Here is a 15,067-nt window from a genome sequence, read left to right on the forward strand (position 1 = left end):
CGAACCCCGAAAGTGGGTCAGCTCCCGGTCGGACGCCGGTCTAAGCCCCCGCGCCTCCGCTCCGGGGTCGCCGCCCGCGGGGAGCGCACGCGGCGCCCGGGAATTTGAACCGCGCGTCCAGCAGTCGGTGGTCGCGCCGCCCGGGGCCCCCCTGCCGCCCGGCCGGGTCCGGCCCGACGTGGCGCCGCCGCCCCCAGCAACGACACCGACGGGCGCAGCCAATGGCGGCGTCTCCCGGGCGCCCCGCGCGGCCTCCAGCCGCCAGAGGGCGCCGCGCGGGCGCAGCCGAGCCGCCGCCGCCGCCGCCGCCGCCGCGGGTCGCGGAGGGAAGCTGCGAGCCAGCGAGCGCCGGGGCCCCCTCCGTCGCCGTCGCCGTCGCCGTCGCCGTCGCCGCCCGCTCGCCTGCGCGCCGCTGTCCGCCCGCCGGCCGGCGCGGCCGTCCCCGCAGGTAGGTGGGCGCCGCCCGGCCCCGCGCGCCCCCAGCCCGGCCCGGCCCGCGCCCCCGCCCCTCCCCCGCCCGGCGCCCCCGCCCCTCCCCCGCCCGGCGCCCCCGCCCGGCGCGCGCCCGCCGCCGTCTCGTGCTCGCGCGCGGCCGTTAACGGACGCCGGGCGGGGGAGGGGCGGCGGCGCCCCGGGGCCGGGGCGGCGGAGGTGGGGGCGGGTCGCGGCCCCCCGGGGAGGGGAGGTCGGAGCGTGCGCCGCCGCCCGGGCCGGCAGCTCCCGGCGGACGCAGGCGGGCGGGGTCCCCGGGGCTCCCCTCCTCACCCCTTCTTCCCCTCCCTTCTTCTCCCCTCCCCCTCCCCTCCCCCTCCCCTGCCCTCCGGCGGCGGGACGTCCCCCCGGGGCGAGGCTGCGGGAAGCGGGGCGCCCAGGGCCGCGGCTCCCCGCCATCCACGCCTGCACGCGCTCCCGCTGGCCCCGCACTTCCTCTCTGCTTACCTAACCCCCCCTTCCCCCCAACCCTCCACCAGTTTATTTTTTCCGTCGTTTGTGTCTGTTCGGTCACCGCGGGTCCCCTCATCCAGTGTCTTGGGTCTGGGGGCGGGAGGGACGCGCGCCGAGTGCGTGGCTCGTTTATTTCGGGGGGAACCAGCCCTCCCCACCACCCCCCTCCCGGTTGCTTTTGCGCCGGACGCCCAGCTAGGACGCGCGGCGGAGGCTTTCCTGTCTTTCTTGGGGATGCGGGGACTGCCGGGGTTTTGGGTTTCTTTCCCCACCGGTGAGGAATGGAGACCTGTCAGTTCTCATTAGCGCGAAGGCACGGCTGGGGACGGTCATCGCAGGGGTGTGGTCAAGCCGGGAAGCGCCGGCGGGGCCCGAGAGTTTGCGCCTGCGCCCGGGCTGGGGAATTCATCAGCGCTCGGGTATTTCTCCCGTCCGCCCCCCTCCACCCAAGTGCTTGAGATCAAAGAAGGCACCTGTGCTAGGTGCGGGGACAGCGGGCATCTGCTTACATGAGACCCGAGCTGCCCGGGAAGGTGGCCTCCCGCCGGCCACACGGGCGTGCCGAGCGCTTAGTTACGTGGCTGGACCCAACGGTGATGTGCCCCGGCAGAAAAAGACATATTTGATTTTAAACACTAGGTATGGAAAAAGAAAAACCAACCAACCAACCAAACAGTAAAAGATCTCATAATTTTAAGTTCAAGATGTTAAGATGATAATACTTTGCACCTAATCGGGTCAGCCAAAATAAATCGTTGACGTTATTTACACGGGTATCTTTTTACTTTTGTTGAACGTGGCAACTTGGAAATTTGAAATTACATATGTGGTTCGCCTTATACTGCTATTGGCCAGTGCTGTAAAAGAGCATCTGAGTGGGGGCAGGGCGGCTGGGAGGCTGTGCCATCTGCTTATCTTTTCCTGCTTCCCTGATGGCATGTGGCCTCCTGTCCCCTAGGCTCTCTAGGAGCCCCTGTCTGGTCCTCCTCACTCTAAGCTGAACTGAAGTGTTGAGCTGATTGCAAATGAGGCTCTTGTCCTAATTTGCAGAATAATACACGTTTCAAAATTTTTCTTTGTTGAGTTTCTTTCTCTGCTATGTATCGGAGTCTGGAAACAGGTTGGGTTAGAATCAGAATGAGATGGTGAGTTATGGAGGATGAGTATTTCCAGTATTCATGGGTGGATTCCCTAAAGAGCATGTTAATTTCCAGGCCCTCTGCCACCAGAATGAACTGGAGAGTCCAGGGGTTCCTCTGAGTTACTGTGACTTTTGCTTGGGGGCTCACCGCTGTCTCATAACAAAGTGTCCAGTAGAAGAGTCATTGTTTCAAGAAAGTGTTGGAACATGTGGGATGTTTCACTGCCTGAGTTAAGTCTCTGAAAGTTACAATGGAGCCCAACACTTGTGTAAGTGTTACAGAGTGAGCTAACTGTTGCAAGACAGGGTTGAGGGTAAAGTTACTTTACTTTTTGTTTTGTTTGTTTATGCTCTTCTGTGGAAAGGCTTGAGTCTGAGGATACAATTTAATCTGGACTGGTAACTATAATTTTTCACTTGAAATTTAGGAATATCTTTTTTTTTTAAAGTTTTTCTTTTTTAAACATTTTTTTTTTTTAGAATTTATTTATTTATTTGACAGAGAGAGATCACAAGTAGGCAGAGAGGCAGTCAGAGAGAGAGAGGAGGAAGCAGGCTCCCCGCTGAGCAGAGAGCCCGATGCGGGACTCGATCCCAGGACCCTGGGATCATGACCTGAGCCGAAGGCAGTGGCTTAACCTACTGAGCCACCCAGGCGCCCCAGGAATATCTTTTTTTTTTTTAATATTTTATTTATTTACTTATTTGACAGAGAGAGATCACAAGTAGGCAGAGAGGCAGGCAGAGAGAGAGAGGGAAGCAGGCTCCCCACCAAGCAGAGAGACCAATGTGGGGCTCAATCCCAGGACCCTGAGATCATGACCTGAGCTGAAGGCAGAGGCTTAACCCACTGAGCCACCCAGGCACCCCTAGGAATATTTTTTTAGGAGAAAACACAAACACTGTGCATAAACGCTGCTCACTTTCTCTTTTGCTGCGTATGTCTTGTACGACTGTATAGTATTCAGTTACTGTGTTTAAACACATTATGTTATGGGTGAAGCATATTTCCACATGCAGATTTTCCCTGGACTGTTATCCTACCTCCTTGAGTATGTTGCATCCCCATGGAAACCCTTTGCTCTAAGTTTCTTAAATGGTGTTCCTTGAGCGTGTCACTGTGTGTGTGTGAGTATGCAGAGGTGTGTTTATTCTGTTCCCCTGGAGTGTCCTTAAAATGCCCACCTGTCTGCCAGAGCTGTATTTGTCTTTCAGAGCCCAGCCCGGGGCTGACTTAGACTACTCGCCCTCCTCCTGGCATCACTGCCACTTACAGTGCAGAATAGCCTGGTGGATAAGAATTCGGGCTTGGAGCCAGCCTGTCTGGCTCTGAAATCCAGCTCTGCCACTTCCCTAGCTGTGATCCTGGACTGCTTGTGTCACTTCACTATGCAAAATTTCCTCATGGTACCTATCTCTTGAGTCTATTATGAGGATTAAATGATTTAATACATGCACAGCACATAGAACAATGCTTGGCATTCAGTAAGGGCGACAAGTGTTAGCTATTGTTCCGTCTCTACACTATGTTGCAATCACGTATTCAGTTACCGGGGTGTCTTTTCTTAATGGGAGCTAGTTTCTAAAGTTGTCTAGTGAAGTTAAAATGCCACGTATATGAGTACAGTGTCCAGCTTCTAGCGTTGTGTTTTGTACCAGACTTGAGTATGATCAGTTTCACTGTATAGGCACTGAGTAAATAAGGAACTGTAATGAAGACCCAGGGCACCTTTCTGCCTTACCTAAAACTTCGGAATGAGTGACAGGTTTAAAATCAGCTGATGGAAGAAAGATGAGATGATGAGGATATTCCAGCTGGTAAAATTTCAGATAATCCAATGAGATTTATATCTAGTTGAGTTTCTTGCTTTAAAGTGCACTATCCCATTCTGGTTCCCTTTTATTTAGGGAGAAGTGTGTCTGTCTGCTGTGCTTCTCGGCTGTTGGCGGTGAAGGAAACCCATCACTGTGCTCCTTCATGGGTCGCTTGTGGTCTTTCTCTCTGTCGGTGTCTCTGGTTGATCCCTGTTGTGTTGATTTCCTCCCCACCTTGTTCCCCTAGCAGGTAGGAGGCAGAGTCCCATCATAGCCAGCTCTGTCTGCCTGGTCATTTCCTCCCTGGAACCCTCCGTTGTCACGCCTGCCCTTTCATGTTGGGTGTTAACTCTCGGGCCTTTTGTAAGAAGCATTCTCCTTTTTTTTTTTTTTTAAAGATTTTATTATTTGACAGAAATCACAAGTAGGCAGAGAGGCACGGGGGGGGGGTCGGGGGAGGGAAGCAGGCTCCCTGCTGAGGAGAGAGCCTGATGTGGGGCTTGGTCCCAGGACCTCCTGGGGTCATGACCTGAGCTGAAGGCAGAGGCTTAACCCACTGAGCCACCCAAGAAGCATTCCCTTTATGCTTGGCCCCGTCATTCGTTCTTCCATTCAAATATATATTGACCTGGATCCAGATGTTGGTAGATAATCAGGACTAAGAAACACAAGGGACCTCTGGAAGCAAACAGCACAGTGAACATGGGATAAGGCAACAGTGGAGGGGATAAGGGAAGGCCCTTAAAGGTGATATTTAAGCCAGGACTCCAGGGGAAAAGGAACCAGCTCTGTGAGGTTCTGGGAAGTGTGCTTTGGGTGGAGGGATGAGCAAGCACAATGCCCAGAGCCCTTGACTCATCTGCCAACCTGCAGAAGCCCAGTGTGATGGTTGCTGAATGCGTGAGTGCACGAAGGTGGGAGAGCAGAGGTTGGGAGGCTCCTCTGGGCTAGGACAGGTCCCCGTAAGGACTCTGGATTTTTTTATCTAAGTGCCCAGGGAAGCCCCTGAAGGAGTTAAAGCAGGGCTGTAACATCTGATTTGTGTGGACTCTGGATTTTTTTTATCTAAGTGCCCAGGGAAGCCCCTGAAGGAGTTAAAGCAGGGCTGTAACATCTGATTTGTGTGTTTAAAAGAACATTCCTTTTAGTTTAGTGTGGGAAGTGGTGGGGGGAGGGGGCAGTGGAGAAGACTGGGAGCTCAGGAAAGGAGGATATTGCGACATCCACGTGAGTGAGTGGTACGACCTGTGAATCTGTGATCCGGCTCGGGGTGGCGGAGGAAGCCTGCGCCGTGGCCAGATTTGGGGGGCCCTGCACATACTCTGCAGTGTCACTTGTGGGCTTTGTCAAGGGGCTGATGGAAGTGAGATGGGAGAGAAACCAGGATGGTGCCAGGGGTCTGATTGGAGCAAGGGGCGAGAAGGTGGGTTTCATTACTGAAAAGTTAAGATTGAGCAAAGGGTTTGGATTGGCGGGAGGGCCTCGAATTGGGACTGTTCAAGTCAGAAGTGCTGAGTAAAAATCCGAGACGGCTCAGAAATTCATATATGTCACAGCCTTATGCATATCGGCATAGACGTAGATGGTGGTTTTATAAATGCTGCTTGGAGACCAGGTAGCTCTTTGGAAGGGAATTAGACATATCCCTGCATCACTTCTTACAGTCCACTGGTGGGTCACGTTAAAAAAAAATTTTTTTTGGTGAAACAATAAGAGTATTCAGAGAAAACATGCAGTTCTAATTTCAGACTGGCGAAGGTGTATGCGAGTGTGTCTGAATGCAGGTGCCCTGAAAGAAAATATTGATACATTCAGCCACTTAGAGGTAAAAGCTTCTGTCAGAAACCATAGGAAACCAGGAAGGAATGACATCGAATGGGGAAGAACAACACCACCACCACAAAAGTCTGCTTTCCTCACTCTGTCAAGAGCTTTCCTGAATGAGAAAAGCTCAAGAATGGAAGGAGAAATGGGCAAAAGATCCAAGCAGACAGTTCACGGAGAAGGAAGTGCGAATGACATGACTCTTAGAGCAGCCTCCCTAGTGACAGAAGGGCTGAGACAAAAAGCTCGTCACATTGTCACCCCACTGTCACATGTTTCTTAACCTCCCTGGTTGGCAGGAGTGGTCCATGAAGTGGTAAAATCGGGGCTCCCGTGCGATGTGGGGCAGGTTCATGTTCTACCTTGGCAGTGGCTGGTGAAATAAACAAACGCATGCTGCCTTTAGCCCGTGGCATTTCTTTGAAGATACAGATGTATGCGTATCTACACACACACACACACACACACACACACACACGGACACACACATGAAAAGTCCCGGGTGCCTGGTGTACTGTAGAGACTGGAAACGACCCAAATGCGCATCATCAGAAGTGATGGTAAGACCAGATCCCGGCAGTTAAAGCAGCTTCTCTCGTCCCCTGGTAGGGAGTGACCTTTGAGGTTAGGTGCAGAGAGACAGAAGCAAGTGCAGAACACATTGGGAGCCCCAGATGGTATAGAAAATGACAGACGCACAGGGTGGGTCGAACTCTTTAGTTTGAAATAATTACAAGCTCACAGGAAATTGCGAAAGTGGTGTCTAGAGGCCCGCGAACCCTTCATCCATTTCCCCCAGCGGTGCCATCTCATGTCACTGTAGTGGCGGATCAAAGCTAGGAAACTGAGATTAGAGAATACTGTTAACCAGAGTACAGGCTCTTGCTCTGACCAGGTTGTCTGTGCACTTGGGTGTGTGTCTGTCTATGCAATTTTATCCCCTGCGTGGATTCACGGAGCCACTGCCGCAGTCAAGATGCTCTCTTGCGGAAGAGACCGTAACAGTGGGTGGTTGCCTTGAGGAAGGGCGCATGGGTGGCCTAGTGACAGGCGAGGAGACATTCCTTTTCACCATCCTAGTATTAAAATCTTCTTAAACAGTCCGTGATGTCTAGGAGACCTCTAATAGAACTGCCAGAGGGGGCGGGGGTGGGGAAGGGGCAGGGTGGAGGAGGGTCTTGAGCCCTGGGTGGTGCAGGAGGTGGAGGGGGGTGCGGCTGAGGAAGAGGAGGGGCTCCAGCAAAGCCCGATGGAGATGAAGCCCCAGTCTCAAGGTGGGAGTGGATGCCTGTCCTGCTCTGCGGAGTTTGAATAAGAAAAGTAGCTGTTGGATTAACTTGATCGGATCCTTCCTCACTTTAAAATCGAGGCCAGGGGCACCTGGGTGGCTCAGTGGGTTAAAGCCTTTGCCTTCGGCTCAGGTCATGATCCCAGGGTCCTGGGATCCAGCCCCTCATTGGGCTCTCTGCTCGGCAGGGAGCCTGCTTCCTCCTCTCTCTCTCTCTCTCTGCCTGCCTCTCTGCCTACTTGTGCTGTCTGTCAAATAAATAAATAAAATCTAAAAAAAAATAAAATAAAATCAAGGCCAGATTTTAACGGGATCCCAAAATAAGATGATGTATAAAACATTTATCTTTTTTTATTAAATTTTTTTTCAGATTTGTTTGTTTATTTATTTGTTACAGAGAGTGCATGCACAAGCAGGGGGAGCAGTAGGCTGGGGGAGATGCGGGACTCGATCCCAGGACCCTGAGATCATGATCTGAGCCAAAGGCAGCCGTGTAACTCACTGAGCCACCCAGGCACCCTATCTTTTCTTTCTTTCAAAAACGGGAAAGGCGTGGGTGTATTTCTCAGGTGAAACTCAGCTGGAATGGAAGAAAATCAGGACAGCGATTGCCAGGGGTAGGGGCGTGGCAGGGATTGGCTGGGGAGGGGGTCTGAGGGAACTTCCTAGAGTGACTGGAGGGGTGTTCTATCAAGGTGGGGGGGCAGCTGGGGCCGGACGACATGAGTGTACCCTTTGTTCAGAACGTGCCTTGAAATTTGTGTGTTTTACAAGGAAAAAACGTTTCTGCATTTTACCTTAAGAACACTGTAAACAAACATTGAAATCTAGGGTAATATTGTGCATGCTGACATGCGTACTGGTGAACTATAATTGACGTCTGCCACTTTGCAGTATATCAAAATAGTAAGGTGGATGAATGGATGGACAGAGGGACGGGCGGGTGGACAAAGACGGGCAGATGGGTTAAATGGCAAAACATTCCCTGCGGAACATAGGTATGTGGTGTTCATTGACCAGCTCTGTGAACAGTTTGTCGTAGTGCAGTTTCGGGGGAGAGAACTAGAGGAACATGAGATCCTCTATCCTACTGTCTTTGACTGTCACCTGGTAACTATGTTCCCAAATCTTTAACCATCTAAAGGAGGCATGTGTTTCACGCTATTAAAAGAGCCTGCCGTCTTATTTTTTCCTAATCGCCTGCTTGAGTTGTCAGCTCTTTGCCACCTGCCCTTTGTCCTTAAAAGGTCGAGGTTCAAGGTTTTCTGGCACTTTTCTGGGGAAATAGCTCTAAGACTATTAACTCAGCGGATTATCCTGATCCCAGAGTCCCTTCTAGGCCAACAGGGACCTCAGGCTAATTCCCCACCTTCCCTGTAGGTGGGGAAGAAGGGGTCCTGTTCCTTGAAGATAGGGAAGTGTTCTTGCTTTGGGTAGGCTCTTTTGTTACTGACTTTCAGGCCTGACTGCTGTGACCACCTCCCCCCACCTGCCCCCCGCCAAGTGTTATTCTGGGTGCCTTTGAGCGGTAAGCTCTTGCCCTAAATGGGTCCCACTTTATTATTTTATTTTTATTTTTTGAAGATTTTATTTATTTGATAGAGAAAGAGAGCACAGAGGCAGAGGGAGAGGGACAAGCACACCCCTTGCTGAGCATGGAACTCTCTGGGGGGCTCCATTCTAGGACCCTGAGGTTGTCACCTGAGCAGAAGGCAGACGCTTAACTGAATGAGCCACCAAGTCTTCCCAAAATTGGTCTCATTTTAAATAAAAGAGAAAAAAGGCTTGGTGGTCCCTTATGTCATCTTTTCAAGGAACGGTTCAGAGGCTACAAAGGTTTTTAAAATATACCAAAAATTTTTTCTCAGCTGTAATTCACTTAGAGGGTTCAGGAAGAGAGGTTTTTTTTTTTTTTTTAATATTTTATTTATTTATTTGACAGACAGAGATCACAAGCAGGCAGAGAGGCAGGCAGAGAGAGAGAGAGAGAGGAGGAAGCAGGCTCCCCACCGAGCAGAGAGCCTGAAGTAGGGCTCGATCCCAGGACCCTGGGATCATGACCTGAGCCGAAGGCAGAGGCTTTAACCCACTGAGCCACCCAGGTGCCCCAGGAAGAGGGTTTTAAAGGTACGCGATGACAAGGGCCTGTCCCCAGTTTTCTGCCACTGCGGTGGTTCCGTCTGGAGCTTTTTTTTTTTTTTTTTTTAAGATTTTATTTATTTATTTGACAGACAGAGATCACAAGTAGGCAGAGCGGCAGGCAGAGAGAGAGGAAGGGAAGCAGGCTCCTTGCCGAGCAGAGAGCCTGACATGGGGCTCGATCCCAAGAGCCTGAGATCATGACCCAAGCCGAAGGCAGAGGCTTAACCCTCTGAGCCACCCAGGCGCCCCATCGTCTGGAGCTGTTTTGTGGATATACAAGCAAATGTGACTATATAGTCTCCCCCACCCTTTTTTTTTTTTTTTTTAAATCACAACTGGATTGTATTGTGGACACTTGGATCTTACCTGTCTTTTGCTTCCAGGGCAGTTTTTTTCTGGCTCAACCCACTTACATCTTGATAGGTATCAAGTACATTTTTTAACTTTTTCTTTTACAAACAGTGCCTCCTTAAATAACTTTGTACATGCAAGTAGAAATTTAAACTTTTTTTGTTCAGTAAATGGTCAGATATGTACAGGTGGAAGTGGAGAAGCGCCCCCACCACACACTTCCCATCGCCAGTTGGGACAGGCGATGCCATATTTTTGGCAGTCTTATTTCATTTCCACCCACTCGTCCCCCTTTAAGCTAGATTACCTGAAAAACAAACTCCAGAAGTAATGCCATTTGCTTTCCATGTCATGGGCTTTGGAAACGTTTTATTTTGGAAATATGTCAAATTTGACGAAGTAGAAAGAATCCCTGTGTTTATCACCCATTGGCTGCATTCTGCTATTTCGGCCCCACCCCACTTTTTTTTTTTTTTCTTTTTCTGGTTGCTGGAATATTTGGTCTGATTTGATTTTTTAAAAAGATTTTATTTATTTATTGGACAGAGATTACAAGTAGGCAGAGAGGCAGGTGGGCGGGGGTGGGGTGGGAAGCAGGCTTCCTGCTGAGCAGAGAGCCTGACACTGGGCTCTATCCCAGGACTCTGGGATCATTACCTGAGCCGAAGGCAGAGGCTTTAACCTACTGATTTGATTTGATGTTTTTTAAGGTAGGCTCCACACCCAGCATGGGGCTTTAACTTGATCAGGACCTGAGCTGAGGGGCACCTGGGTGGCTAAGTCATTAAGCGTCTGCCTTCAACTCAGGTCGTGATCCCAGGGTCCTGGGATCGAGTCCCACATCAGGCTTCCTGCTCAGCGGGAAAACTGCTTCTTCCTCTCCCAATCACCCTGTTTGTGTTCCCTCTCTCGCTGTGTCTCTTGCTGTCAAATAAATAAATAAAATCTTTAAAAAAAAAAAAAGGGACCTGAGCTGAGATGGGAGAGTCAGATGCTCACCTGATTAGGCTATCCAGGTGCCCTGCTGGAATTTTTTTTTTTTAAAGGAAGTTAGGTTTTATTTATTTATCTGACAGAGAGAAAGCACAAGCAGGCAGAGCTGCTGGCAGAGGGAGACGGGGGAGCAGGCTCAGTGGGGAGCCTGCTGAGTAGGGAGCCTGACTCCATCCCAGAACCCTGGGATCATGACCTGGGCGGAAGGCAGATGCTTAACTGACTGAGCCACCCAGGCGCCCCCTTGCTGAAATATTTTAAAGCCAACCCCAGATAGATCATTTCACATATAAAGACTTCAGTAAAGTAACAACTTGGGCAGAAGATCAAAATATTTAGAACTGACAGTATTTAAAAGATGAAAAAAAAGTGATCACCAGTTACCTACGTTTGGGGCATTCCAGAGCTCATCCCTATCCCCTACATTTTGAAACAGGTAGATTTAAAAATAAAACTATGAATGTCAAGCAATAGTGAAACTAAAACATTTCTGCTACAAAGCCTGAGTGCAAGTTCCCCATCCGCCACATGCGTTCCCCGTGCACTGTTTGTGTGAGCAGATGTCCTCTGAGGCTTAGGTCCCAGCACTCATGCAGGAAACCTGTGCGCCCTCCTCACCCCTGCCAGGGGGCATTTAACAAACCGTGGAGGTACTTCTGGTTGTCATGCTGGGGGGGGGGGGGTGCTACTGGCATCAGCGGGGGCTGGCTAGGGGTGCTGCTAACATCCTACTGTGCACAGGGCAGTCCCCAAAGTAAAGGACTGTCTGTCCCCAACCACTGAGCTGGAGAAACCCTGGTTTAGGACGCTGGGAGATGGTGTTCTATCACTAATCTCTTCCCTGAGGTTCTCCCTTAATTTGCGGGGAATTGCTAAATGGACAGTGATGGTCAGGGGGGTGCTGGGGAGGCAGACACAAATAGCTTTGACTGGTGTTGACATTTGCCAGTAAACACTTACTTTCTAGAAAATTCCAAATGAATGACTTCATTCAGATTTTTTATTCTATCAGCTCTATCCCCAAGGATTATTTCAGAAGTTTGTACAACAAAATATGTATAGGGTTTCCGCTCTGCTTACCAGGAAGTCAGACTCCCTCCCAGGCAAGCGGATGTGAAACCTTTCCACTTCTGGAGAGCTTCCAGAAGCCAAACAAGGCCAGGACTGTTTTAGCGGCAGCTTCTGCGTGCGTGCGGATGGAAAGGGAAGGAACAAAACTTGGAGCTGAAGGGGGGGGAGGTGGAGAGGGTCGTGCAGGAAAATGACTTTTTCATGGTGATTGTCCAGGAGGAGAATGCTGAATCAGTGTGGCTGCTGAACCTTGAAAGAGAGTGAGGACCCGATGCTGCTGTGCGCTGGGCGGCCCAGACCATCTGGATAAGTCAGGGTTCTCAGTGTCGAGGACCCCAGAGTCAAGGCAGCAGAGAGGGACGTGGCCACAAGTAATTGTGTGGCAGGACCGCAACTTATCGGTGTTATCATTGGGGTCCAGGAGCCCTAGGCCTGATATAACCCTGTGGCTTGTTTCTTTCCAGATCGATCATTTAGAACGTGGATGTGTGGGGTAACATGTCCAGTGTGTCCGAGGAGAGAAGAAAAAGGCAGCAGAACATTAAGGAAGGACTGCAGTTTATACAGTAAGGGCTTGACTCGTACCTGCGTTCGCGGCACATGGTGCAGCTGACCCTCGAACAACGTGGGGCGAGGGGGTACAGACCGCCCCCCCCACCAATTTAAAGTCCACATATAACCTTTGACTCCCAAAAATGTAACTACTGATAGCCTACTGGTGACTGGAAGCCTGACCAATAACATAAACAGTCAATGAACACATTTCATACGTTATATGTATTATTTCTGTTTTAAGGTAAAGCAAGCTGGAGAAACAAAGTGGTAAGGAAGTCATAAGGAAGAGAAAATACATTTACAGTACTGTATTGTATTTGTTGAAAAAGAGAAAGTTATATAGGTGGACCCACGCAGTTGAAGCCCGTGTTGTTCGAGAGGTCAACTGTACTTTTTATATTGGATTAAGAAGTCTTTTTTTTTTTTAAGATTTTATTTATTTATTTGACAGAGAGAGATCACAAGTAGGCAGAGAGGCAGGCAGGGAGAGAGGAAGAAGCAGGCTCCCCGCTGAGCAGAGAGCCCAATGCTGGGCTCGATCCCAGGACCCTGAGCTGAAGGCAGAGGCTTCAACCCACTGAGCCACCCAGGCGCCCCTGATTAAGAAATCTTAAATCTGGTTTATAAGTGCCCTTAATTCAGGTCTGAAATGAGGTATTTTTATGCAGCAATAGTTTTTGCTCTTATACTTTTGATTTCTTGTTCTGAAGTGTATCTTACTGTCCCTGATTTTTAGAACTAAAATCCTTCAGTGTCTCTGAAAATGTTAAACCGAGAGGAATTGGTACCTAATCCCATCAGAACACTTCTGAAGACTGGAAAGTGACTGAGAATGAACTTGTATGCAGGGCTTTTATAATCAAACATTTCTGCTAAGAAGCTTGGGCTTTAACTAGCCTTCTCGAGGGTGGCAGAGCATGGCGGGGATGTATAGTCCGGGGCCCGGGCGGACTTGTCCCGGCGGAGGGGCCTCCATGTTCTTCCCGGGAAGGAGACCACCTTCTCTGTATACAGTGACTCAGTCACAACTCTTAGTGGTTCAATGCTATTTCACAGATTTTTTGGTATTTGAGGAAGTAAGCCTTCTTTTAGTAGAGGTAGGTTGGAGAAGAAAAGTGTTTCACTTACTAAAGAGAACATAAAGGAAGAGTTATAGATTCTTCTTTCCCCATACCTACCTTATATGTGAATGGTGGTGTTAAAAGAGAGGTAGGTCTTTCAGATGTGCTTTGAACCTGCGGCAAGCTAATAGAACCTGTTTTACAATGACTTCTGGATCAAGGAATCCTGATAAGAGCCCAATAATTACAGTTACTTGGTTTCTTCTTCCTAGGTCACCACTGTCATACCCAGGAACACAGGAACAGTATGCGGTAATGATGGGGAACGTCTGCCTAAAAGCTCTGCAAGTAGCCTGAGAACTATCACATTTAGTGGGGGTTGGCCGACCATGGCTTTGTGGGCCGAATGTGGCCCGTTGTCTGTTACTATGAATAAAGTTTTATTGGAGCCCAGCCACACCTATTTGTTAATATATTATCTGTGGCTGTTTGCATGACATATGGTAGCCGAGACAGAGACTGTCTGGCCTGCAAAGCCTGAAACATTGACTCTCTGGGCGCTTAGAGAGTTTGCCGGTCTTATGCACATATGAGACAATGGTATTTGTTGGGACAGGTGGACAGTTGTCCTGTATTGTCTTTCCTCCAGGAGGGTAGTTTACACTAATTTTTCTTCTGAGACCTTTGAAAAATACCATTAGCCTCCCTCTTAGCTCATTGGAAATAAGGGGAACGGATTATGTCGCAAAGGAAAGTGCACACGCGCTCTTAATTTAGGAGAAGAGAGGATCTAACAGGAGTAGAGGGTGCCTGGATCCTAAGAAGGGAGAGCGAGAGATGAAGCTAGTTGGAAACACAGTGAAAGCCCGGTTCCCTGGGTCTTGGACTAAAGGCCCTGGTATGGACTGTTCGTTCACGTGTGGCTTCTTGTCTCTGTTTTGATCCTTCTAAATGTTCCTTCTTTTTCTCTGCCTCTTTCTCTCTCCCTCTTCTCAGTTTCCTTCTCTGCCTTTTTCCTTCTTCCTTCCCTCCCTCTCTTCAAACAGATGTACAATCAGTAATATGGCTCGGAAATACTCAGAACAATCCGTTCATTTTACAGTTCATTTTCTAGTCCTGACATTTGGGACGGGGTTCCCGAGAGATGAAGTGGCAGGTCACAAGTCACCTCCCTTATTAAAGGTTGATCTGTCCAGTGTTCTTTACTACCTTTGTCAGCTTAGACAGGAATTTTGCAAAACGAGACTGAAGACTTGAATATTTGTCTGTTCTTGTACTATTTATCTGGTCTTGACTTTTAAAAACATTAAAGCACTGATAGAAATCATGAAGGAACATATACTGAAACTTCAGAACTTTTATATATACCGAAAGGATGTGCATACTACACTTCCTTTGTGAGGAAAAGGTTTACCTTCCACTCCCCAATCTGTAATTGACTTGAGTGAACATTTACAAAAGAGGAAATACAATGGTCCATAAAAATGTGGGACATTATTTGCAACTGATGAATCCTAAAATTCTACCTCTGAAACAAACAAAAAAAGGTACAGAAACAACAACAACAACAAAATGTGAGAAATTGTTGGTAATCAGACATCCACATAAGAAAGGGGACAGTTTTTCACGTAGCAATCGGTAGGGGTTTTATGTGTACACATGCACAGATGCACACATCCTACCCCGTTTTGGGAGGGGGGTGCCATGAAGGAAACTGCTAGATGTGTTCAGTGTTACTGCCCCTTTGGAAGGCAGTTCAGAAATACTGGTCAGAAACTTACAATGCTCTTTCTTTGTGACCTAGAGTTTCCCCTTGTAGGACTTTCTCATAGGCACAGAGTTGGGGATGTGAACAAATACTTTGCTGCATTTCTCTCCATG

General features: G+C 49.3%; 1 protein-coding gene across 3 annotated transcripts in view; it reads left to right on the forward strand.

Moving 5' to 3' along the window:
- The first annotated feature begins 319 nt into the window (after nt 1-319).
- The window catches only part of ZC3H7A (zinc finger CCCH-type containing 7A), a 38,259-nt gene continuing 23,511 nt past the window's right edge, over nt 320-15,067 (forward strand). The window contains exons 1-3 of one of the 3 annotated variants that reach the window (XM_059154090.1): nt 320-448; nt 12,035-12,136; nt 13,459-13,498. In XM_059154090.1, coding sequence (XP_059010073.1) covers nt 12,069-12,136; nt 13,459-13,498 — 108 coding nt within the window. In that variant the 5' untranslated portion in view covers nt 320-448; nt 12,035-12,068. Of the gene's footprint in view, nt 449-11,914; nt 11,942-12,034; nt 12,137-13,458; nt 13,531-15,067 lie in introns of those variants that run through there. The other 2 variants (XM_059154091.1, XM_059154092.1) reach the window with 2 other exon arrangements.

This window comes from Mustela lutreola, chromosome 17 (genome assembly GCF_030435805.1).
Source record: "Mustela lutreola isolate mMusLut2 chromosome 17, mMusLut2.pri, whole genome shotgun sequence".
Lineage (NCBI taxonomy): Eukaryota > Metazoa > Chordata > Mammalia > Carnivora > Mustelidae > Mustela > Mustela lutreola.